The sequence below is a fragment of the Emydura macquarii genome, unplaced genomic scaffold (genome assembly GCF_026122565.2).
Source record: "Emydura macquarii macquarii isolate MOO-44397 ecotype Brisbane River unplaced genomic scaffold, CSIRO-AGI_Emac_v2 contig_1369, whole genome shotgun sequence".
In the NCBI taxonomy this organism is placed as follows: Eukaryota; Metazoa; Chordata; order Testudines; family Chelidae; genus Emydura; species Emydura macquarii.
Window position 1 is genome coordinate 178,387 of NW_027131506.1, and position 26,163 is coordinate 204,549.

The 26,163-nt window shown below is 46.9% G+C and overlaps 1 protein-coding gene across 1 annotated transcript; it reads right to left on the reverse strand.

Annotated features, from left to right (window-relative positions):
* Positions 1-162: 162 nt before the first annotated feature.
* On the reverse strand, positions 163-19,909 carry LOC137155679 (olfactory receptor 52N2-like). The gene is made up of 3 exons (XM_067552027.1): positions 19,567-19,909; positions 18,993-19,446; positions 163-1,120 (listed from the first exon to the last, which is right to left on the reverse strand). Exons 1-3 carry the CDS (start codon positions 19,907-19,909, stop codon positions 163-165), a joined length of 1,755 nt encoding a protein of 584 aa, XP_067408128.1.
* Positions 19,910-26,163: the final 6,254 nt, after the last annotated feature.

A 26,163-nucleotide genomic window follows, 5' to 3' on the forward strand; every position in this document is an offset into this window, starting at 1 on the left:
AACTCTTCACAGACAACAAGACATTAGGTGTGAGGAACTTTTCAAATTGTTAATCACAACAAGGTTGAGCTCAGCCAAATTGGGACAAAGCACCCTTGATTAATGAGGAGACATTATTTCCCCCTCCTGTTAAGCAGGTTTAAAGTCAGTGGCCTCAGGTGATCACATTCTGCAGGTGTATTTTACCACTTTGTCATGAAGCTCTTTGGTTTTGACCCCATAAATGATAGGGTTGAGCATGGGAGGCACAAGAACATAGAGGTTGGCCAAGAGAATGTGAACGTGGGCAGCGATGCCCTGACCAAACCTGTGTGTCAGGGTGGAGAAGAGTTTGGGAGTATAAGACATCATTATTACACAGATGTGGACTGTACAGGTGTTGAGGGCTTTCCGGTGGGCTTCCTTGGAGGAGATCTTGAGGATGGACCTTATGATCAGCACAGAGGACAGGCCAATGAGTGTCAGGTCTAACACGATGATCATTAGTGATATCACCAAGCTGTACGTCCTGTTGATTCTGGTGTCCCCACACGACATCTTCACCATAGCAATGTGCTCGCAGTACGTGTGGAGGATAACACGGTTGGCACAGAATGGCAGCCTCCGCAGTAGCAGGGGCTCTGGCAGAACCAAGAGAACAGCTCGTATGAAACCCACTAGCCCTAGCTTAGTGATTCGTGCGTTGATGAGGATGGTGGCATATCTCAGAGGGTGACATATGGCGACATAGCGATCGAAGGCCATTATCACGAGGATGGCTGAGTGCATAGCAGCAACCGCATTAAGGAAGAACATCTGGGTGAGGCAGCCATTCACAGTGATGTCTTTGGAATAGAACCAAAATATGCACAGTGCCTTTGGCACGACGCAGGAAGACATGCCGATGTCTGTGAGTGCCAGCATGCAGAGCAGCAGGAACATGGGCTTGTGCAGCGTCTGCTCTCTGCCGACAAAAAACAGAACTGTGAAATTTCCCAGAAGGCTGATGATGTAGAACGTAGAGAAAGGGACGGAAATCCAGATGTGGGCAGCTTCCAGCCCCGGGATGCCGTTTCGGATTATGTTGACGGATTGGAGGGGGTGAGGTTGAAAGCAGCCATGAGATGGTCGAGGCACCAATCTGGCTCAGTAATATTCAGGGTGCCTGTGAAGTGAGAGAAGCAGAGCGAGGAGAGTCACGCATTTGAGAACAAATAGCACAGTAAATATTCCATTGTTACTAACTATCTATAAAGGGGGGTGAGCAGTGCGGTGGCAACCTTTGCAGATGACACCAAATTATTTAGGCCGAGTGTGATCTGTTCATCCCTAGAGTTGCCACCTGAAAATGCCAAGGTCAGGGCAGGCTGCAAAAGGAAAGCAGATTCTCCCAGCACTGGTGAGTGACACTCAAGTCAGACTTCCCAACCAACCACAAACAATGCTTCTGATTCCCCACTCTGGTTATCAAAAAGTTAAAACAAAATATACACAGTCTCCTTTACTGCATATCAGTCTCTGGCTCCCAATAAGCCACTAGATCCAGTAAATAGATAAGTTATTTAAAACTCTATGCTCTTTATCAAAAGTTTATCCTGACCCCAAAGGGTCAGGCAGATTACCAGATCAATATGAATGTATATCTTATCCAGTATACCACGCTGCCAGCCAATCCTTTAGTAACTAAAGCTACAGGTTTATTATAAAAAAAGAGAAACAAACTATAAGAGAAATGTTACATGATTAAAGCAATCAGATACCTACAAATTATTGGAAAGCCCATATATATCAGGTTTCTAGTAGAATTGTGGACTTTGCAGGCCTGTACAGTTCCTCTGATGTACTTCCAGTACCTTGATGTGTTTCAGTCCTTTGATTCACAACTTCAGTTGTAGATGAATTGATCCAGAGGAATGAAGACTAAATAGTCCATGTGCAGAGTTTGTTCAAATTCTGCCATGTGAATTATCTGTGTGATTCCAGGCTGACAATGGGATCTCAGTTTTGCAATCCAAACTTTCCCTCTCAAGCTTGGACAGATTTGAGATAAAGGGTCAGTCCACTAGAGTCTTTTGTAGATTCAAGCAGGATTACTGATATTTTCTTGACAGCAGGTATCTTCTTGAACAAATAATAGATGATTACTTGAGACACTGAAGTACCATCTCCTATGTACTGAGCACACTTGTAACTAATTGCATTAGTACAAGGTGATTGGTCATTTACAACCATTCATCGTATTTACTACTTACACGTCAAAGAGAAATACAAAGAATAGTATTGTTACATTCAAAGCTCTGTCTAAATGCTCATATGTTCCTTTTGAACTCATAATAAATAGAACAGTGACAGACAGGAAAGCAGTTTATCTACATTGCTAACCACTAAGAAGAGAGATACAAATAACATCAAATACCTACCAACAATACACTTCATATCAAAGCTCTCGTCTACTTATAAGGAATGACCCTCACTACCACTGTATTTTCCTATAATATATCTTGGAAGTTCAGCGTTGGGCCATCAACTTGTAAAGTTGCTTGGTTTTTTCATGCCTAACATCACACTCCCAACACGATATTGGTGTAGGAGGGAGTAATCAGAGCTCCTGAATACACCTCAAGGGCCCCACAGTCTTGGCACGGCATCAGCTACAAATTAATTACAAGAGTTAACATCAGAATTAATATTTACATCCAAATTAGTACTAAGGTGTGCTTGCAATCTTTTTCATTATGCCATGCCTTTAATACAGATAGTTTGTCATTGGGGCAGTTTGTTTAATACCCTTCTGGATTTTTGAACACTTAACCAGTTGCCTTCATTTTACCTCAGTATTCTTTGTAGCATAGGGTTTTAATTACATCCTGGGGTTTTGATATTTCAGGGTTAACCTGTGCCTCTCATTTACAGGATAAATTTTCCCCATTTTCCCCCCTCCCCATTCCCTGGAGATTTGAAACCTGGGCTCTGTGGTCTAACAGAATCCATTGTCTGGCTAGGTGTGTCTCCTTTGCTAACAGCTCTGGGTCTGGGCAAATCTTTGTACCGCAGTCAGTCAGGTACATCACATTAACCCACACACCAGTTTGTTTACTAGTTCTCAAATTTACAGTTATGGCCAATTTCAAGGCCGGGCTCTGTCTCAAGAAAGTACCAACGATTCATACGAATGTTGTCTAGAAATGATGGGTCCTTTGAGAGTATTCATTCCAGCTCAGTGCATGCTGGGTAAAGTCAGTATGTTTGTTTCTGTTATTGATGTTAGAATCATAGAAGATTACAGTTGGAAGGGAATATTTAAAGACCAGAAATCCTGCCTTACAGTGATAGACTCAAAGAGCTCAATCTATTTAGTTTAAGAGAGATGGTTAAGGGGTGACTTGACAACATTCTACAAGTACCCCCATAGGGAACAAATATTGAATAATGGACTTTTCAGACTAGCATAGAAAGGTCTAAAAACATCCAATGCCTGGAAGTTGAACTTAGACAATTTCTAATTATAATTAAGGTGTGCACTTTTTAAACAGAGAGAGAAATTAACCATTGGAGCAATTTACCGAGGATCATGGCAGATTCTCCATCGCTGAGAATTTCTAAACCAAAGCTGGATGTTTCTCTATAAGGTCTGGAAAAAATAATGAGTAATGGTTGTGACAATCAGGCTGCAATTCTCTGGCTCACCAGGGGAAACAGGCCTGAGAGCAGCCCAGTGACATGCAGGGCCAGGAAAACTCCATGCACTGGCCTGGGACTAACAATCAGAAAGAAAAATTGAATTTCAGTAATGCTGCCCAACTGTCCTTGTACCCAATCTTTCCACTACAACTTCCTTACCTGGCACATAGTGATTCCACTCACACAGGACCTACACAAGGTGCCAGACACACCACACAGTGACAGCTCGTACAAATATCTACACAGCCTGGGTTAAATTCTGTGTCTGGCTGCTCTGGGGAAAAGGGGGCATGGAAGAGGAGCAGCCTGCACAGGCTGTCCGGGGATGAAGGAATCCCAACAGCAGCTCAGCATGTGCAGCGTGTGGACTCAGAGCGGCCTGGAAGGCCTTAGCTTTAGGATCGCAGGTCTCTAGGAGAAGAGGAGTTGCCTCAGCTGAGGGGCAGGGGCGACCGAACAAGAATTCAAATAGGACTTTAACTGAAGAAATATGGCTCATTTATTTAGTCATTAATATCAAGTAAAGAGCATAAACGTCAACAATACAAACATGAATCCAGAGAAGGATACAAAGGCCTAATATTTTTCTATGCATGCAATCATTTCTCATAGTACACAATTCTACTATTGTTCATTCTATGTTTACAGACAGATGGTCGCTTGCAAACTCTCAGGTATTTCAATGCTTACAGACAGATGGTCGCTTGTAAAATCCTTGTTACTCTTCACAGACAGATAAACAGACAGATGTTCGTTTGTTATCTTAAAGCAAGTGCTACTTTCATACGTTACCAAAAGCACTTCTCTCCTTAAGCACCTTGGGCTGAGTCGACTCTGATAAGTTTTAGCCGTCCTTTGGATGCTGCTGGTTCATAGAAGGGCTCAGTCCAGCTACCGAGGATCCCAGCGGGCTGTAGTCCAAAGTACAACCCACACTCTGGGTTTAAGTACCCACAGTCTGATCACCAAACTGATCAGCTTAATCAGTATATAACCAAGCAGTTAACAGTGTCACTTTTGCGGTCAGCTTAACCAATCAGTGAGCAATTCTGCTGAGTTACTTAGCCAGGTGTAGTCAGCTCTGGTCAGCTTTTGTTTTTATGTCTGCCCTCTATATCTGCTGTGCTAGTGCCCGGATAGCCCTTATCAGGTCCTTCCACCCCTTTTCCTAAGCTATACACTTTATTATTCTATCTTAAAGCACAAAACCAATGAACTATTCTTTCTATATTCTATGCAGGGAAGAGGAGAGGGGCCGAACTAGGAATTGACCAGGTTTCCTGAGTTCCAGACTAGCACCTGATCCCAAGGAGAGGGGAGAAAGGACATGGAAACTAAAAGGAGCCAGCGTGAGTAACTCTTCCTCAAAACAACACAAAGCTTTAGCGTATTCCTGGCAGTTGGAAACCCAGACACAACTTCCTGGTGTTGCTTTTCCATGTTGACAATTACTGAAGTTGCCAGGAGGCTGTTGTGGGATTGGTCATAGGAGGAAGGATGGTCTGGATTGAGGAAGATGTCAGAGACAGTCTACTACAGTGTGTCCACATTACAGACACCCTTCTGGCCCCAGAGATTGTAGGACGCCTCGTTACACCTCTTTGATGTGTGAATTAGGCAGGATGTCCATTCACTATTTTGCCCTGTTTCAGGGCTCCGTGCCACTGTGATCTGGATAGTGCATGTCCCACACACACACACACACACACACACACACATTGTGGTATTTGGAGCTCCCCCAGCCAGATTTCGACATTGTCTAGTTTCCTCTAAGTCGAAAAGTTGCTCTTTTTTTTTTTACAATATTTGTTGCTTCTGGTCCTCTAGACCAGAGACACAGGGGAAGAGAGAGAGCAGACCCCACCCCCGTCTAAAAAAATTGTCACCCTATTTGTTCTGAACCCCTAACTTGTAAGTTTAAGATTTCAGATACTCTCCTGTCGGTTCGTCTCTTCCAGATGAGCTCACCCATCCTTAGAGGTCGCAGGATGACTCCAGTTGAAGTCCTTGGAGGTTCCTGACTTGAGAAAATCAGTCCTTTTGTTTAAGTCCCTCAATGTGAATTTGGGATGGAATCCTGGCTCCGATAGGAGTTTTGCCATTGATCTCAATGGGAACAAGATTTCACCATTACTCTTGAGCTTTAGGTGCCCTGCTGTGAAGATCCCGGCTTTAGGCCCTGCAGCAGTGAAAGCTATTCTATTAGGGTGCTGAAAGAGTCTGAAGGAAGATCCCCAGTTTATGTGGGTTCTTGAGACCTGGCATGAAAGATGGGGATTTCAAAACACAGGGCCCTGATTTTGCTCTCAGTGATGCCAGTGTCACTCTGGAGTAAACCACTGAAGGCAGAATGTGAGAGCAGAATTCGGACAGTCTGTAAAACCCTGTGTGACCCATTCCTGTTGTGATATCTCTTGTATCACCAATAGCCATTTCAGAGGCTCTGACTACATGTGAGTATTTGGATCTCCCCTAAACAGATTTCTGACATTGCCTCATTTCCTCTAAGTCGAAAACATCCTTTTATTTTTACTGCATTTTGGTGCTTTTCATTCTGTACAGAAACAGAGATGCAGGGCAACAGAGAAAGCAGCCCCCCCCCCCCCCCGAAAAAATTTTCACCTTAATTGGTTTGAACTATTAAGCTGTGAGTTTAAGATTTCAGCCACTCTCCAGTCAGTTCTTTTCTGGTCCAGATTAGCTCACCCATCCTTAGAGGCTGCAGGACAACTCCAGTTGGAGTCGCTGTAGGCTCATGGCTGGGTGAAAATCAGGCCTTTTGTTTAAGTCCCTAAATGTGGATTTGTGGTGAAATCCTGGACCTGAAGATAGTTTTGCCATAGAACTCATTGGGACCAAGATGTCACCCTTAGTGTTGAGCTTTACGCTCTCTCTGTGACAATCCTGGCTTCAGGTCCTGCAACAGCGAGAGCTATTCTGTTAAGGTGCTGAAAGTGTCTGAAGGAAGATCCCCAGTTTATGTTGGTTTCTGAGACCAGGCATGAAAGATGGGGATTTCAAAACACAGGGGCCCTGATTTTGCTCTCAGTCATGCCAGCGTCAATCTGGAGTGAGCCATTGAAGGCAGAATGTGAGAGCGGAATCTGGCCAGTCTGTAAAGCCGTGTGTGACCCATTCGTGATGTTAAATCTGTGGTTTCACAGATAGCCACTGCAGAGATTCTGGCTACACATATTAACCTGGCAGTAATGTTGCTGAACTGGAAAACTTGAGCGAACCAGAGAAAAAAACCAGAGAGACCAAAACAAAGGGAGATACTCAGATAGATAGAAGGACACAGTGAGAGACAAGGAAATCAAATATTTGTCTAAACTATTTGCAATAAAACTTGTATCTCCATGCTGGATAATTCCTGTCCCAATTGTTCTTCACTTGGACCTTCCCGAACCCTTAGCATTAACTTTATTGCAGAAACAGGCAACTCACCAAAATCTCATGCAGCAGAGAGAGGAAATCTCCTTACTGTGACCTGAGAATCAGTGTACGAATCTCACATCTGACACTCACAAGGCTCGACAGGGACCTTTATGATTTCCCCATACGGTCCCTGTGGAATCTCTGGTTGGCCAGGACTCGGGGACAATTCCCTGCGCTCCGTGAGCAGCGGGAGGTGAGGAAAATAGACGCTTGAGAATTTCAACCTCAGAACCTCCCCTGGGAGAGAAGAAATGATTCACCAAGAACAGATGCTCAGACTGTCTGAGCAGAGTCTTGCAGACTTACTAGAGAGGTCCTGCACTGCTAAAAGCCCAGAGAGAAAAGGAGAGCCAAGTGTTAGATGTGCTCATTTATCTATCAGCATTTCTGTGCTGCTGCTCATTGTCATATAATCTGAGCATCTGCTGTTACTCCCGGCTGATGAGCCCTGTGCTGAATCCCTGAGACAGCGACGTGCACGTGGACAGGCTCTTGAACATCCTTGTTTCAAACATAAGTTTCCACACACAGTAACAGTCCCTCCCATCCAATAGCCTCTGTGTCAGAGGTCAGCACAGATTGCCCCAGCTTAGTCATAAACCCCTCAGGGTGCAATACCTTACCATGGGGAAGGGCAGCTTCCTGAGCCCTCTTCAATGATCAGCACACGCCCTGAAACCTGTGGACTGAAGAACTTTATCTCTTTATCCCAGCTAGTGTAACAGCACGGGCTGTCCTGGGGGTAGGGAGGATGTAGGGAGATGTTCAGAGGTGAGTCAGGTGTCCATTGTCCATCCACATTCAATGGGACTCTGCTGCCCACTGCCCTTTTGCCTATGACAACCTCCCCCTGGGGTCTAGTGGATCAGAAGCTGGTGTGGAACTAAGGGGAAAACGTTAATTCCTAGCTTGGCCACAAATGTCCTGTGAGACCCTGGACGTGTCATCTTGTAATATACTTTGGACCTTAGTTTCCCCTCTGTAATATAGGGAGAGCACTTCCCTAGCTCGGGGCTCCCATATGGGGACCAGCAGTGAGGAGGGCCATATGAGGATCCAGAGGTACAGCCGTGATTGTTTATCTCAAGCAGAATTCCTGCCTATTTCAGGACTAGGCTCCACTGTGATCTGGATACTGCACACCTTGCCCCACACACTGTGCTTTCCTCCCCCAGCCAGTGCAGGAACAGTCCAGCGCCCCATTCTCCCCCTCCTAGGTCCCCACAACTCCTGCTAATATCCCCTATCGAGTTTTGTGGGAACTTTATTTAATCTACAGCTTTGAGAGTCTCCTTGTATTGTTTTCATTGGCCTCTCAGCATTCGTGCTCCCATTTTCAACTGTGCATAAAATATGGCCATCGGGAATCACATATCATCCAGGCCAGTGGAAAAACGGTTTGTAACATTTCGTAAATCTTGTTCTTCAACTTATGTGTCTCATGTCCATTCCAGTGTAGGTGTGTGCACATTATGTGCTCCGCCTGCGGACGCCTACTGGTACCTAGTGGTATCCTTCAGGTCAGCTCTCGTGCTCCCTGGAGTCGTATCCTCATGGCGCTGGTATATGGGACCCTGCCGACCCTCCACCTGCTCAGTTTCTTCTTGCCAGGTCACTCCAACTGAGGGGCAGGAGGGGGGGTCTTGGAATGGACACTAGCAACACATCTCGAAGAAGAGTCAGTGGGCAGGCCCAGAGGAACACTGCTAGGACATATGAAATGTCGCAGGGATGGGAGAAAGGCATCACAACCGCTGAATCCTCTGTCTCCCCTGTCAGGAACTTCCCCGTCCTGGGTCCCACAGTCCAAGGGCCAGCAGGAGCCTGACGAGGCAGGCAGGGGGTTAAGATTTTATGGGGTCATGGGCATGTGTATGGGAAGAGATGTGTGGGGGAAGACCTTCCAGAACATCAGCAGGAGGCTTTTGGGGGAGCAAGAGAGGATCTGCAACCTGGCGCACCGCAGCTCCGTGTGGGCTGAGCTCTGCTTGTCACCACAGAACACACAGGTGTTGGGTGTCCGTGAACCACTCCAGCCACCTGCCCCTGCTCACGGTTCTATTCATTGTCTATGAACTCTGGACGTGTCTGGCTAGCTTTGGTATCGGCGCATAGTCCCACGGCACAGTTAACTTAATTAGCAGAGGGGTTATGGGTGCAGGAGACGTTCAAGCCTTGTTGGCTCCCCAGTCCTGGGTACCCACAGTCCTATGGCCTCTGCCACCAGGGCAGGGAGATAGGGGTTTGGCAGAAAGGCCAGGAGGAGGTTTGCACTATTGGCAGCCACCATGGACCTGGTTCCAGAGACCAGATTCCAGGTCAGGTAGAAAATCAGCAGCTGCGAGGGCTGTTCTATCAAGGAGGGATTAACCACATTCCCTTCCCACACCTGCTCTGAGAGAGTCAGAAGTCCCTGTCCAGCCTTTCTGAGTGAAAGCTCCACTAGTTAACACTAGGTAAAAAACACGTCCTCCATGCTCTCCCAGCCCCTCACTGGTCATAAACACTCATAATAACATTAAATGAGATGAAACTAATAATAAATCACCCTTACCTGAGTAAGATTCTGATGTAAGTGGAGAATGGTTCCGCTACTGTGGGGAACTTCCCTGGCTCACACACAATCCCAGGGGAGTTGGCTAGCGGAAGAATCTGAGAACTCACTCCCACGCCCTTTCCCTAGAGACCAGCCTGACCTCAATGGCTTCCCTCCCACTGTCCTGTGTGTCAAGGTCCCTGTAACCCCTACAAGGCTTGGACCAGGATCCCTGGGGATCTCAATCCCGAACCTTGTCATGGTCACTCAGGACAGGGTCTGGGGTGTCCTCACTTTGGGGCACTCTACACACTGAGTGCTTTCCTGACCCACTGATCATTGCATACATTGCAAAGCAAATACAATTTGTTAAACAGCCACCAATTAACAAAAAAAGAAATTTGAGAAAGCTTAAAGGAAAACACCCAATGCGTCTCTGGCCCGGGGCCCCCCACACAGCATCTCTGGGGAGGGACGTTCACTGTCTGTCTCTCACCTGTCCCAGGCCCCTTCCCAGGTATGGCTGCCCGTCATATTTACAAAGTTGGAGGAGCATTGATCACACCATGCTTATTGCATCAGGGGATTGCATCCTCTAAAGCTGTGCTTGCATTGATTAGCAAAGCCGTGCACTATGGGTAGCTATCCCTCAGTGCAACTAGTCACAGGGTCTTTTAGGAAGGTCTTCATCCTCCTATGACGCATCGTCCTGCCTCCTGCCCTCCCTTTTTTTCCTAAACAATACATAAACATTTTTGCGCCATTTTCCTGAACCCTGTCTCTGCTGCGTGTTCGCTATTGCCAGAGCGGCGTTAAGCTCGCTCAGCTCTGCACTATCATTGTGAGCATCACAAACACATCGTGACTGATCTTGCAGTACTTCCAAGGCTGAGACAGGAGCTGCAGCATGGAAAATTGCAATGTTACTCAAGTCACCCTGCTACAAGCCATAGAATGAAACAATTCCTGATTGTTGTGGTTGTCATGCAGCAGCTGCAGTTGGTGTAACACCTCTTCTGGTCCCGGGATACAAGCACTGACTGGTGGAATCACATCGTTATGAAGGTCTGGGATGATGAGCAGTGGCTTCAGAGCTTTTGGATGCGTAAGGCCATTGTCCCTGAACTGTGCGCAGAGCTGTCCCCAGCCCTGATGCGCATGAATACTCACTTGAGACCTACTCTGACAGTGGAGAAGAAAGTGGCCATCACTCTGTGGAAGCTAGCAATTCCAGACAGGAATCAATTTGGAGTCAGTAAATCCAGTGTGGGAGCTGCTGTGATGCAAGTGTGGAGGCCATTAATAGACTTCTGCTAAGAAGGGTAGTGACTTTGGAAACGTGCAGAACATACTGGACGGGTTTGACGCAATAGGTTTCCCAAACTGTGGTGGGGCGATATATGGCACACATATCCCTATCTTAGTACCAGATCACCTTGCCACAGAGTACATAAACTGAAAGGGATTATTTTCCATGGTGTTGCAGGCCCTTGTGGATCACAGTGGACACTTTACCGACACCAAAGTGGGGTGGTCTTGAAAGATGCCTGACACGTGTATTGTTAGGAACTCAAGTCTGTTCAAAAAGATGCAATCAGGGACTTTCTTCCCTCACCAAAAAATAACCATTGATAATGTTGAAATGCCAAAAGTGATCCTGGGAGACACTGCCTACCCCGTGCTCCCCTGACTAATGAAGCCGTACACTAGGCACCTGGATAGCGCTAAGGAGTGGTTCAATTATAGGCTCAGCAGGTGCAGAATGATGTTGCAATGTGGCTTTGGATGTTTAAAGGCTCGCTGGTGCAGTTTTCTCACTAGGTTAGATGTGGGTGAAAGCAACATCCCAATAGTTATCTCTGCCTGCTGTGTGCTCCATAAGGTCTGTGAGAAAAAAAAGGGGGAGAAGTTTCCCTTGGGTTGTGTCATGGAGGCAGATAGGCTGGCTGCAAACTTTGAGCAACCAGATACCAGTGTAATGCTGAGAGCTCTGCAGCTCAGGGAAGCATTGAAAACCCATTTTTGTCATGGGGCACAGTAATGTGCATCACTTATCTGTGCTGTACCTTCCCATCCCATCCCCCACCCTTGAGCACTGTTCCTGCACCTCCCTTTCCCCCACCACTCCTCCCCGTGCTTGTCATAAATAAAGAATTTCAAATTTCAAAGAAGTTAAATTTTATTTATCATCCTTAACAGTGGAGGGAGAGAAAAATAATTTAACAGTTGGCAAGCACTATAGTGAGGCTGGGAGGGGATACAAAACCATGGTTGTCTGTGCAAACACAAAGCCCGAACATACCCTGTAGTTATCAAGGCTGACACCTCTTCCTGCTCCCCTCAACTGGTGTCGAGCGGAGCATGTAATGCACCCTGCTAAAACCCTACGACCGTCTCCTTGCAAACCAAATGTTGAGAAGATAAACCAAACAGTCCTGTTGGTTGTGCAGCATACACAGTGCTCCGGAGATTTCCCAAAACTGGATGCACCAGCCCCTTCCCCAACATTGCTGGGATGCCACACCGATCTGTGCAATTGGTAGTGACTGGTATGGGATGAAGGAGTGTGGTATGTGTGTGGGAGGGGGCCCGTGTTACAAGTTTGTACTGGGGCCAAAAAAAATTATGCTTCGGCCCTGGGCACCCCTGGAACAGGCTACTCCAGACAGAATGTTGTGCTTCTCCTTAACACGTTGGTAGGACTGCCTCATTTCCTTTCACTTTGCCCCTCGTCCTGGTGGATCCCGGAATTTGCATTGCTATGGGTAGGTCTGTTCCCATGGGAATCCCACAGCTGTTCCTGCAGATGCTCCTCTCTGCATCGTGCCAGGAAGTACAGACCTAGAGCCTATGAAATGTGTTTTATTATTGTGGATTTTTGGATTTATTATTTTCTGATTTCATTTTTTCTAGTTTAAAAAAATTAATTCCATCTTTTTGGGGTCTTTAGCCAAATTTTTTGATCCATTAACCATTTCAACAGCTTTACTATCAATGTATAAAAATGTCCAGAATTGGATTGCAATGGGAACACTGATTTCAACAACAAAAAAATCCTACAATTTAAACCAAACTTCCTGCAGATGAACAGTCTATGGTGAAAGGAACCATTTAAATCCCGTTTCTAAGAAGCACTCGGTCGTGTTACCAAACGGATCTTGCTGTACAGTAACAAAGTACAAAGAAGGAAGAGCCTCTTCCAGTGTCAATGTAACTGGTTCATATTTGAATTAAAAATAAAAAAAACGCACTAAAGATAAAATCATTCTTCCTTGCAGCACTCGTTGTTGCTATTTTAAATTACACTCTGCACCTTCAAGGTTCCTGTCTTCTGAAGGAATGCTTTAAGGCAGGAGTGGCAATTTCCTAATGTAGACCTGGCCCACAAATCCCTATGGAACTTGCAACCCTCTTCCTCCTCACACTGTCAGGCTGGGGCTGTGCGTTGTCTGGCCTAGTGGCTGGAGTCAGAGTGAGGCAGGGCCTGGAACCAGCAGCAACAATCAGAGCCAGAGTCAAGATCCAGAGCCAAGGTTCAAAGCCGGAGTAAACGGGGGTGAAAGAGGGAATGAGGTTGGGGCAAGACCTGTGGGCTCGGCAGAACAAGCCTGGAGCTGGACTAGAGACGATGCTCTACACGTCAGACAATCCACATGGGAGAGTCACCCCAGCAATGCACTGAATGTGGGAAAGGGTTCAGTGGGGCTCACACCTTCAATGGCCGTCAGAGACTGTATAAAGTTTGTCTTTTTTACTGCAGCTGACAGAACATGTCCGAGCTCCTCTGGCATCTTCTTAGCAGCCAATGCCTGTCCGTGGATCATACAATGATCCCAGGTTGCTGTAGGGGCCACTTCCTGCAGCCTTGTTACAAGCCGGCTCTGCCATCCTGTCACGGACCGTGCGCCATCGCTGCAGATTCCAAACCAACGTCCCCAGTCAAGGTCTGTGTCTCGAACAAAATTACTTCATAGTTTCAAAAGCTCTTCCCCAGTTGTCCATGTTGGACGTGGACAGCAAAAGAGAGATTCCTCTTTTAAATCTATGGCTGTAGCAAAGCGAATACACACCAGTAGCTGTACAGCAGTTGATGTATCTGTGGACTCATCCATCTGAATGGAATAAGATGGACTCTGACGAACACTTTCTAGGAGCTGCTCTTTTACATCAGTGGGGCTCTCCGCAGTGCGGGATGACACTGTGTGGTTAGACACAGCTAGCTGTCTAGCTGTCATGCTGCTTTCTCTCCTATTGTCACCACACACATATCCTTTGCCAAAGCTGCTAAGCCATACAACGTAGGTGAGAAACTGCTATTTCTAGCTGCGGTGTGCAAAGCCACACTGTAAGAAGCCTCAATAGCCTTCATGTTAACAGTGCTGTACACTGCAACAACATGTTTTTGCCCTATTAACTCATTGAGTTTCCTCTGAATAAAGTCTCCGGATTTCAATACTAAGGTGGGTGTCTTGTTTCGAGATGCCAGCATAGCCTGCAGGGCTGCATACTGTCGTTTGCCAGGACTTTGATGCATTCAGCACCTTGAGGCCTTGGTGCCTGCATGTAAAGTCCATCTTGAAATAAGCTGAGGCCGGCTGGGCCCAGAGCAGTTCCTTCCCCCTGGCTGCCCAGTGTGGGGTTTGTACACCCCGTCACACACCTTCATGTAGCTCCTCAAAATGGCACTTCGCCTTCCTCAAGCGCTTTTCTTCTTCTTCAATCTTGATTTGCCTGCCCCATTGTCCTGATAACTTACTTGCTGAAAATTTGGCTTCTTTGAACTCAGTTTGAAACTAGCTACAAGTTAGTGGCATTGGGAAGCAATATTGCTGCTTTCCAGGGGTCTGTGTGTTTGGACTGTAGCAGTTTTGAAACACGATTTACTGTTTCCAGAATCTTTCTTAGGTGCACAATGAGAAAAAGAACAGGAATATTTTCCTTACATTTCTTTAATGCCTAAGGCTCGTGGCCTTCAACAGCATTTATGTTCAGAAGAATTATTTCTGTGAGTGCCTCATTATGTCTAAGCACCGAAATCTGAGAGGCAGGAGCGATTCATGATGATGGCTGATAACTTGTATAGTCAGTTGCTTGACCATGCTTTCGTTTGTTATGAAATATTTTCAAGAGGCCAGTCACGTTTACTGCTCTAACCCAACAATAAAATAGTGCAGGAAAAAGTATTGATACGATACTAGTCTCCGCGAAGCTGTCCCACGCAGTGATGTTATATTCACCTTTCCCAGAACGTGTGTTCCCGAAAGTGACACATTTCTGCTTTTATCATTGATGTGATGGTTTCAGAAGTTACGTGTTACTAAAATCCAACCCATCAGTCTGTCTCGGTTCCCTAATGGAAGCGGGGGCAGATCCCGCTGTTGTGAGCTTCTGCATTGCCCCGGTGGAATCCGACAGCGAAAGGATCTGAGTCCTCGCTCCAGCTCCCTTTACCTGGCGGCCGGCCTGGCCTCGAGAGCTCCCCTTCCTCTCTCCTCTGTGGCAGAGTCCTCGTAACCCCAACAAGGGGACCCCAGGAATCTAGGGGTGCTTGACACCCACTCTCTTCGTGTTCACTCAGGACAGGGGCTAGGGTGGTTGTCTCCTCACCAGCCACATTCCTGACCCACTGATCACTACATTAAGTTCAACCATGATACAGCTTGTTAAACAGCAGCTGTAAGAAAAATTTAAAAAAAGGGGAAGGATAAAGGAAAGTAGGAGCTCTTCTCTGTGGGCACTGGGACGTCCTTATTGGCAGTCTTTGGGATGAAAGAAAACTTCACAGTGTGTCCCTCACACATCCCAGGCCCCCCTCCTGGGCCCTGGCTGCGCTGCGCCGATGCCACGAAAAAGATGCCTGCTCTGGCGGTGGCCACAGGCCCTCAGGCTCCAGCCGGGTCACTGTACGTGTGATAAAGAAGTTCAGCCTCATAGTTTCTTCCTTTGTGTTTGTCTGTCTGAAAGTATAGCGGCAGTTCGTCAAACTGAGCAAGAACCCTGCTCACACAGGAACAGATGGAAAGCCATCGAGAGTCAGTATTGTCAGTGTCTTCTTCTCCCCAGCATCTGCCCTATGGGGGTCACATCTCCCGCTCTACCCAACCCCTCCTGAGGCCAGCAGTGATGTTCCCATTTGAAATCTGGAGTGGTATATTCCTATGTCACCCCAATTCCCACACCCCTGGGACCGTCTCTCACTTGCTTCGCTGTGTGAACGCCCACTCCTGGGTCAGCTGATGACCTGCCCCCTGCAAGCCAGCCGTCCCTGACCTAGTGAATGAGTGCTTCTGGCCAATCACTCATGGGGTTATACAATGTGTGACCCCGAGTCAACTTCCTCAGTCCCAGATGCAGCCCTAGGAACTGCTGTTTACAGAGTTCAGTGCTGCCCACTGGAATTTGCAAACTCATTGGTAAGTCTATTTATCAAAGAAATTGATATGCACCAGCTCTGTCACTCCAAGTAAAGTCTCTACACACACCCAGACCCATGCCCTGCTTTAGAGAAAACAAACAAATACGTTTATTAAGTACAGAAAGATTTTAAGTGATTATAAACCAGAATAACGTGAGTCAGATTAATCAGGAAGAAATAAAGATGGTAAATCGCATTCTAAACTGAACTGAACACTTCAGTAGCCTTGCAGTCCTTGATCGTTAATCTTACCACACAGGCTGGCTGAGCTGAGTCCTTCAGCTAGGCCTGTCAGTTACATGATGTTGCTCCATAGATGGATTACAAGGGAGAGCTCCAGCAACAAAAAATGCCTCTGCCTTTAACATATTTCCTCGTCACCCCCAGGGTCAGGTGTTCAGCCAAGTCCAGCAATGGGTCTGGTTTCCTCCACTTGAATCAAATGAGCATCACCATATCAAGTCCTCAAGCCAGTCCATTGTTCCTGTATGTCTCTGTGGGACATGAACCCTCCGCTTTTGTATTTGCCTGGATCTATTCAACCCATGTGAGACACACATTTGGGAATATTGCCTACCAGAGTTTCACGTCTATACATACGACATTGCACGAAACAAACTACCATAACAATAATGTTCAGAATGTCATGAGCATTCCAAAAACACCTTACATGAACATGAACGATAGACAAACCACAGCACAAGGGGTACAGTAGGTCACACCAGCCTACAAGGCCTTCTTGTCTGGTGACGTCTCCTGCACTGGGCCCTCTGCCCAGGGCCCTGCCTTGCTCTCCCCAGCTGCTCACCCTGCTCGGCTGCCATGATACTTGTGGCACGGCCAGCACCCGCTCTCCCAGCTCTGGCCCTACAGCTCCACTCTGTAGATCAGCCCAGGCTTCCTGTTGGCACAGCTGGTCTGGGTTGCTCCAGCTGCCCGGCTCTGGCTCAGCACTGCTGCTCTGCCTCCTGCACAGCTCTGCCTTCTGGGCTGCTTCTCTGGCCCCTGGGGCTTCCCTTTGATGAGAACTCGGGAAGACGGATTTGCAGAGGCTGTTGGCATCACCCTGCAAGGAGTAAGTCGGCTGCTGGAAGCCAGGGTGAGACTATGATCCTTGTGGGCTGGTTACTGGTGCAGGACCGTTAGCCATAACAGCACAGTGTTAAGGCCCCCAACATTACAAGGCAAATTGGGACAGACCCTTACTGCTCTAGATGATCCCCAAAATGTCACAGACTGTGCCACTCTGCAGCAGCTTCGCAGGGTGCTGTCTGGGAAACACTGAATCCCCTTGATAACAGAGGGCACGAGGAAAACACATGGGCTCAGAGACTCTAAGGTCAGAAGGGACCAATATGATCATCTAGTCTGACATTCTGCACAGTGCAGGCCACAGAACCTCCCCCATCCACTCCTGTAATAGATCCTGAGCTGTTACTGAGTTATTAAAGTTCTGTAAAATAATGGTTTAATGAGTTTAAGGTACAGATAATTCACCAGCAAGTGATATGTGCCCCCCAGAACCTTTGCTAGAACTCTTCAGCGAGTACAGGTATCTTGTATTAGATAAGGAAAATTGACTAGTAGAGATGTGGAAAGCCTGAGATTGTGTCTTTGTTTATTTTTCGTGTAACTCATCTATGTTTGCTTTTCCTCATTATTTCATAGACTCATAGAATCCTAGAAGATTAGGGTTGGAAGGGACCTCAGGAGATCATTTAGTCCAACCCCCTGTTCAAAGCAGGATAAATCCCAATTAAATCATACAAGCCAGGGCTTTGTGACGCCAGACCTTAAAAACCTCTAGGTAACCCACTCCAGTGCTTCACCACCCTCCTAGTGAAAAGCTTTTTCCTTATATCCAACGTAGACCTCCCACACTACAACTTGAGCCCGTTGCTCCTAGTTCTGTCATTTGGCACCACTGAGAACAGCCTAGCTCCATCCTGCCTGGAACCCTCCTCAGGTAATTCTAAGCTATTGTCAAATTCCCCCTCGCTCTTCTCTTCTGTATACTGAACAAGCCCAGGTCCCTCAGCCTCTCCTCATAAGTCACGTGCTCTAGCCCCCTAATTATTTGTGTTCCCCTCTACTGGACTTTCTCCAATTTGTCCACATTCTTCCCATAGTGGGAGGCCCGAAACAGCATACAATACTCCAAATGTGGCCTCACTGGTGCCGAATAGAGGGGAATAATCACTTCCCTCGATTTGCTTGCAGTGCTCCTACTAATGCAGCCCAATATGGCCTTCCTGGCATGCTGTTGACTCATATCCAGCTTCTGTTCATTCGAACACTCAGATCCTTTTCTGCCGAACTGCTGCCTAGCCAGTCGGTCCCTATCTGTAGCAGTGCATTGGATTCTTCCATCCTTCATCTTTGCATCTGTGATTTTTCTATTAAATAGACTTTTTGTTTATTTCGACCCCAGTCTGTGTACAATGTGTGTCCCAAAATGGACTCATAATAGTTAAGAATTTGAGAGTCAGATTTAGGGAGACTCGTGATGGAAGGAATTGGTGGGGATTGGTGGAAGACAGAGTTGGGGACCTTGTTATGGCAGAGAGGGGCAAAAGAGTCAAAGATGGAGGAGAGTGAGGAATGGTGAGAATCAGCAACCGTACTGATGGCAAAAAGGTCTGAGATCATATGAGAAATCTTCAGAGCTGTTGGTGTTGAAGTCACAGAAAGGCTGAGTGACAGAGTTTGTGTGGCTGGGGGATGACAGGTTATTCTGAAAGAGATCAGGTGATGGTTGGAGAGATGGAACTGAGCAATGCAGAGAGCACTGCTTGGTGATGGAGTGATAAGACATTAGGTGTGAGGAACTTTTCAAACTATGAACTGCTACAAGGCTGAGCTCAGCCAAATTTGGACAAAGCACCTTTGATCGTTTCCCCCTCTCACCACACAGGTTTAACGTGAGTGGCCCCAGGTGATCACATTCTGCAGATGTATTTTCCAACTTTGACACAAAGTTCTTTGGTTTTGACCCCATAAATGATAGGGTTGAGCATGGGATGCACAAGGACGTACACGTTGGCCAAGAGGGCATGATCATGGGCAGCGATACCTTGACCGAACCTGTGTATCAGGGCAGAGAAAAGGCTGGGAGTATAAGACATCAGCATCACACAGATGTGGGCTGTGCAGGTGTTGAGGGCTTTCTGGTCGGCTTTCTTGGAGGAGATGCTGAGGATGGCGTTGATGATCGTGCCATAAGACAGGCCAATAAGTGTCAGGTCTAACCCAATAATCACAAATATTATCACCAGGCTGTATGTCTCATATACTCTGGTGTCCCCACACAATAATTTCACCACAGCGATGTGCTCGCAGTATGTAGGGGAGATAATGTGGTTGGCACAGAATGGCAGTCTCTTCAGTACCAAGGGCTCTGGTAGAATCAAGAGAACAGCTCGTATCAAACCCACTAGCCCTAGCTTAGTGATTCATGCGTTGGTGAGGATGGTGGCATATCTCAGAGGGTCACATATGGCCATTGTCACAAGGACACCTGAGTGTATACTAGCAATCACGTGGATGAAGAACATCTGGGTGAGGCAGCCATTCACAGTGATGTCTTTGGAACGGAACCAAAATATGCACAGGGCCTTCAGCACGATGCAAGTAGAAATGCCGATGTCTCTGAGTGCCAGCATGCACAGCAGGAGAAACATGGGCTTGTGCAGGGGCTGCTCTTTGCTTACAGCAAACAGAAACACGAAATTTCCCAACAGGCTGATGATGTAGAACGTAGAGAAAGGGATGGAAATCCAGATGTGGGCAGCTTCCAGCCCCGGGATGCCGTTTAGGATGAATGTTGAAGGATCTGAAGAGGTGAGGTTGTAAACTGCCATAGGAGGGTTGAAGCACCGATCTGTCTCCTTAATATTCCAGGTGCCTTTGAAGGGAGAGAAGCGGCGTGGGGAAGGTCACGCACTTGAGAACAAATAGCACAGTAAATATTTTAAAGTTAGTAACAATCTAGAAAGTGGGGTGAGCAGTGAGATGACAACATTTACAGATGGTACTAAAGTATTTAGGCCTAGTGGGACCTGCCATGCCTAGGGTTCCCACCTGAAAATGCTGGGGCACTCAGGTCAGGACAGGCTACAAAAGGAAAGCAGATTCTCCCAGCACTGTTGGTTGACACTGAAGCCAGACTTCCTTACCAGGCACAAACAATGCTTCTGATTCCCCACGCTGGTTTCCAAAAAAGTAAAACAAAATATACAAAACCCCCTTTACTGCATTTCAGTCTCTCGCTCCCAAGAAGCCACTAGGTCCAGTAAAGGGATAAGTTATTTGATACTCTATGCTCTTTATCAAAAAGGTTCTTCTGACCCCAAAGGGTCAGCCACATTACACCAGATCATTTTAAACTGGGATCTCACCCAATATGCGATGCTGTCAGACAATCCTTTAGTAACTAAAACTAAAGGTTTATTATAAAAGGAAAGAAAGAAACTATAAGAGAAATGTTAAAGGATTAAAGTAAACAGATACATACAAACTATTGGAAAGCCCATATATATCAAGTTTCCAGTAGAACTGTGGCTTTGCAGGCTTGTATAGTTCCTCTGGTGTACATCAAGTACCTGGATGGGTTTCAGTCCTTTGATTCACAGCATCAGTTGTAGATGAATTGATCCAGAGGAATGAAGACTAAATAGTCCATGTGCAGGGTTTGTTTAAATTCTCCCATGAGAGTTATCAGGGTGATTCCAGGCTGGTGCTGGGATCTCAGTCTTGTGATCCAAACTTTCCCTGACAAGCTTGGACTGATTTGAGATATAAAAGGTCAGTCCACTGGAGTCTTTTGTAGATCCATGCAGGCTGACGGATATTTTCTTGACAGCAGGTATCTCCTTGAACCATTAATAGATGATTACTCAAGACTCTGAAGTACCATCTCCTGTGTCCTGAGCACACCTATAACTAGTTACTTTAGCACAAGGTGACTGGCCATTTACAATCATTCACAGGTATTAACTACTTAAACTTCAAAGAGAAATACCAAGAATAGTATTGTTACATTCAAAGCTCTATCTAAATGCTCATATGTTCTTTTTCAACTCTTAATCAATAGAGCAGTGAACGACAGAAAAGCAGTTTATCTACATTGCTAACCTCTAACAGAGATACGTAAATAACATCAAATACCTACCAACAATACACTTGCATATCAAAACTCTCGTCTACTTATAAGGAATAACCTCACTACCAGTGTATTTTCCTGTAACATATCTTGAAAGGTCAGAGATGGGCCATGCAACTTGCAAAGTTACTTGGGTTTTTTCGACCTAACATCACACCGAGCTGCATGGTGGAAGATGACATTCAATGTCAATCAGGGCAATGTATATGCCAATTGAAGGGAAAAACTTGAACTCCTCCAACACCTTACAAGGTTCTAATTTAACTATATGAATTAAGGACAGGGACCTGGTGTCATGGTACACAATGTGATACGACCCGTGCCCAGGGTTGCCAGCTGATAATGCCAAGGTCAGGGCAGGCTGCAAAAGGAGAGCAGATTCTCCCCACGCTGGTGGGTGACACTAAAGCCCGGCTTCCCAACCAGCCACAAACTACTTCTGATTTCCCCACACTGGATATCAAGAAGCCAGTCCACAAATGCCCACAGCCCCTTTTACTGCATCTCAGCTCCAGGCTCCCAAATCGGCACTAGGTCCAGTAAAGAGACCAGTTACTAGAACTCTCTGCTCTTTATTAAAAAGGTTCCCTCTGACCCCAAGGGGTCAGCCACAGCACCAGATCAATATAAGTTTGGATCTTACCTAAAATACCACGCTGTCAGCCAATCCTTTAGTATCTAAACTAAAGGTTTATTGTAAAAAGAAAGAAATAAACCATGAGAGAAATGTTAAAGGGTTAAACCGAATCACAGATATACAAATGATTAAAAGTCCATATACATCAGGTTTATGGAAGAAATGTGGATTTGCAGGCTTGTATAGTTTCCTCTGGTTCACATCCAGTATCTGGATGGGTCTAAGTCCTTCGGGTCAGTTGCAAGATGAATTGGCCCAGAGATAGGTGTATGTCTGCAGATTGGACAGGAACAAAGACAAAGATGGATCCTGTGGTTTGATCTTATAAACCCCCTCCTCCGGCCATGCGGCCTGCGGACAGTCACAAGACCCAAAATGGAGTCCAGAGTCACATGGGACAGTCCTGGTTACTCCTCAGGTGTGCCTGGGGTCCATAGTCACATGGGACAGTCCTGATGCTTCATCAGGTAGGCTGCCTGCAATGGAGTCCAGAGTCACATAAGTAGGTTATGGTGACTCAGTGCTGATGCTGGCCTCTCCCTCAGGGCCCCTTACACCTGGGAATGCCTTAATGGGCCATTATGCAGGCCATTGTTCTGCAGCCTTCCTATCTGGGGTGTTGCCCAGGCAAAACAATTTGAAATACAGATATCACAAATACATCTAAAACTTCCATTTCAAATATCACACATGAACATAAGTATTATTATCTTACTTAGCACATTATAACCTTCCTAACAGTATCTGACATGGCATATTCCAAATGGATCATTGTGATTCTGCCATGCTGATGTCACCCAATATACTAAATGCCCCGCCACTGAAGCCAGCCCGCATGACACACGGCTCAGTGTACCCTGCTCAAAGTGCTAGAATGACCAAAAACTAAGGAAAACCCTGAGACACAGGAGGAGTGGGATGGGGAATAATACCGAAATACAATGCCATGAGATCAATCACTCAGTGCTTCACCCTCCTCTGGACTCCTCTGTGCAGCTCTGAGCACCCTGCTGAAACAGGATGTTGCAGAACTAGAGGGGTTCAGGGAAGGGCAATGAGAAAGATCAAGGGCCTGGGGAAATTCTCCTAGGGAGAGAGGTTGAAAAGACTGGGATTATTACTTTAGAAAGGGAAGATTTACGAGGGGATTGAAGAAGAGTCCATAAAATACTGACTGGTTCTCCCTGTCTCAAAACGCAAGATCAAGTGGACATTTAATTAAACTGAAACAAGCCAAATTCAAAACTGATTTAGAAAACAATGCATTCTTCACTCAGTGCATAATTAGACAGAGGAACTCATTGCCACAAGATGAAGCTGAGGCCAGGAGCAAAGCAAGAATTAGACAAGTTTTAGACATGTACATGAATAGTAAGAATGTTCCGTTACAATAGCTACAGCTAAATAAATATCTTGGAAAGCCTGTACACCCACGTGTTTCAGAAAAAAGCCAGTCTCTGACTGTTAGGTGTTAAGATGACAGCCTCATGATGGTCAGGTTATCCCCCCAACACCTTCTTCGGCAGCCCCTGGGTTTGTCTCGGTCAGAGAGGACACTGGACGTGATGGACCATAGGTCTGATCCATAATGCAATTCCTCTTTTGGAAAGGAGCCATTTTCCCCATGGAAACAGACACTATCATGCCAGGCTGGGACTTTGTGCTCTGTTACTTCCCTTGTTTCTTTTGGTGAGAAACACTTTTAGTTTATGTATGCAAGGTGCTCCGGTGCTAAGAGAGGGATATGCGTGCCATCTATCGCCTCACCACAGTTTGGGAACCGCATTGTGGCAAACCCATCCATTATGTCCTGCACGTTTCCAAAATCACTACCCTTCTTAGCCGAAGTCTATTAATGGCCCTGCACACCTGCATCACTTGCATCACAACAGCTCCCATGCTGGATTTATCGATTCGTTATTGATTTCTGTCTGGCGTTGCCAGCTTCCACAGAGCGACGGCCACTCGCTTCTTCACTGTCAGAGCAGGTCTCAAGTGAGTATTCATGTTCTTCAGGGCTGGGGACAGCTCTGCGCAGAGTTCAAGGTGAGTGGCTTTATGCAGCCAAAAGCTCTGCAGCCACTGCTCATCTTCCTGGACCTTCATATCGATGTAATTCCACCAGTCAGTGCTTGTATCCCGGCACCAGAAGAGGCACTACACCAACTGCAGCTGCTGCGTGACAACCAGCAGCAACCGGGAATTGTTTCGTTCTATGGCTTGTAGCAGGGTGGCTTGAGTAACATGACAATTTTCCATGCTGCAGCTCCTGTCTCAGCCTTGCAAGTACTTAAAGATCAGTCATGAGGTGTTTGTGATGCTGACAATGGTAGTGCAGAGCTGAGGGGGCTCAACGCCTCTCCGGCAATAGCGAACACGCAGCACAGGCAGGGTTCCCAGAAAATGGAGCAAAAACTGTTTGTGTGTTTGTTTAGGAAAGAAAGGGAGGGCAGGAGGGAGGACGTTGCATCATAGAAGGATGAAGACCTTCCCAAAAGTCCCTGTGACTAGTTGCACTGAGGGATAGCTACCCACAGTGCACTGCTTTGCTTATCAATGCAAGCACAGCTCTAGTGGATGCAATCCCCTCACGCAATGAACATGGTGTGATCAACGCTCCTCCGACTTCGTGAATTCGGTCGGTGAACATCGACTGAAATTAAATCGATTTTATAGTGTAGAGATACCCTCCCTCTCCTCCATCTTTCACTCTTTTGCCCCTCTCTGCCCTCACAAGGTCCTCACTTCTGTCATGCAACAGGCCCCAACAATCCCTTCCATCTTGAGTGTCCACAAGTCAGACTCTCAAATTCTGAACTAGGAGACACTTGGAGTTTTCCCATCTGATTCGTCCCCCCCAAAGGCATGAAATCTGCCTTCAATCACCAGTTCATTTTTGGACATGCAAAAGATGAATGTAATGATCCCAGGCACAGCTACAGACTGGGGACCGACTGGCAAGTCAGCAGTTCTGCAGAAAAGGAGCTGGGGTAACAGTGGATAAGAAGCTGGAGATGAGTCAGCAGTGTGCCCTGGTTGCCAAGAAGGCTAACACTATATTGGGCTGCATTAGTAGGAGCATTGCCAGCAGATGGAGGGAAGTGATTATTCCCCTTTATTCAGCACCGGTGAGGCCACATTTGGAGTATTGTGTCCAGTTTTGGGCCACTCAGTACAGAAAAGATGTGCACAAATTGAAAAGAGTCCAACGGCTGGGAGGTCAGAGAAGCCAGGCCAGGGAGCTGAGCAGAGCTGAGCCAAGCCGCACTGAAGCAGAGCTGGAGCTGGATCTGCGGCTGGAGCTGGGGCTGGAGCCGTCCGAAGCTGGCTGCGGTGAGCGGCTGCGGAGGCCGAGGAGGATCCTGGGCACTGCCTAGGGCGGGGTGATGCCCCAGCCCAGAGGCCATGCAGGCCGGTCTGGGAGGGGGTCATGACTTTGATGGGGGCGACACTGGGAGAAGGGCCCTGCCCCCTAGAGCCTGGGGGCGTGGCCACCACCAGAGAACATGTCCCACCCGCAGCATCCCTGCCGCACAGTCAGGGCTGGGCAGGGGACCTACAACGTGTGAGAGCCAGACTGTGAACGTCCCTCATACCACAGAGACACGCTGGGTGTTTTCCTTTATCCTTTCTCTTTCTTCTTAATTGGTGGCTGTTTAATAAATTGTGTTTGCTTTGAACCATACGCAGCGATCAGTGGGTCAGCGAAATGCCCAGCGGAGAGAGCACCCTTGACCCTGTCCTAAGTGACCATGACAAGGTTGGGGGTCGAGCCCCTCAGGGATCATGGGCCCAGCCTTGTCGGGGTTACAAGGACCTTGGCACACAGGACTGTGGGAGGGGAACCCTCAAGGTCAGGCTGGTCTCTGGGGAAAAGGCGTGGAGGTGAGGACTCAGAATTTTTCTCTAGCTAACTCCCCCGGGTAGTGTGTGAGCCAGGAAAGTTCCCCACAGTAGCGGGACCATCCTCCCACTTACATCAGCTTCTTACTCAGGTAAGAGTGATTTATTATTATTTTCATCTAATTTAATGTTATGATGTTTATGTGTTTATTGCCGGTGAGGGGCTGGGAGAGCAGGGGGGACACGTCTTTTACCTAGTGTTAACTAGTGGGGCTTTCACTCAGAAAGGTTGGACAGGGACTTCTGGCTCTGTCAGAGCAGGTGTGGGAAGGGAATGGGGTTAATCCCTCCTTGTTACAACAGCTCTCGCAGCTGCTGATTTTCTACCTGACCTGGAAGCTGGTCTCTGGAACCAGGTCCATGGTGGCTGCCGATAGTGCAAACCTCCTCCCGGCCCTTCTGCCGAACCCCCG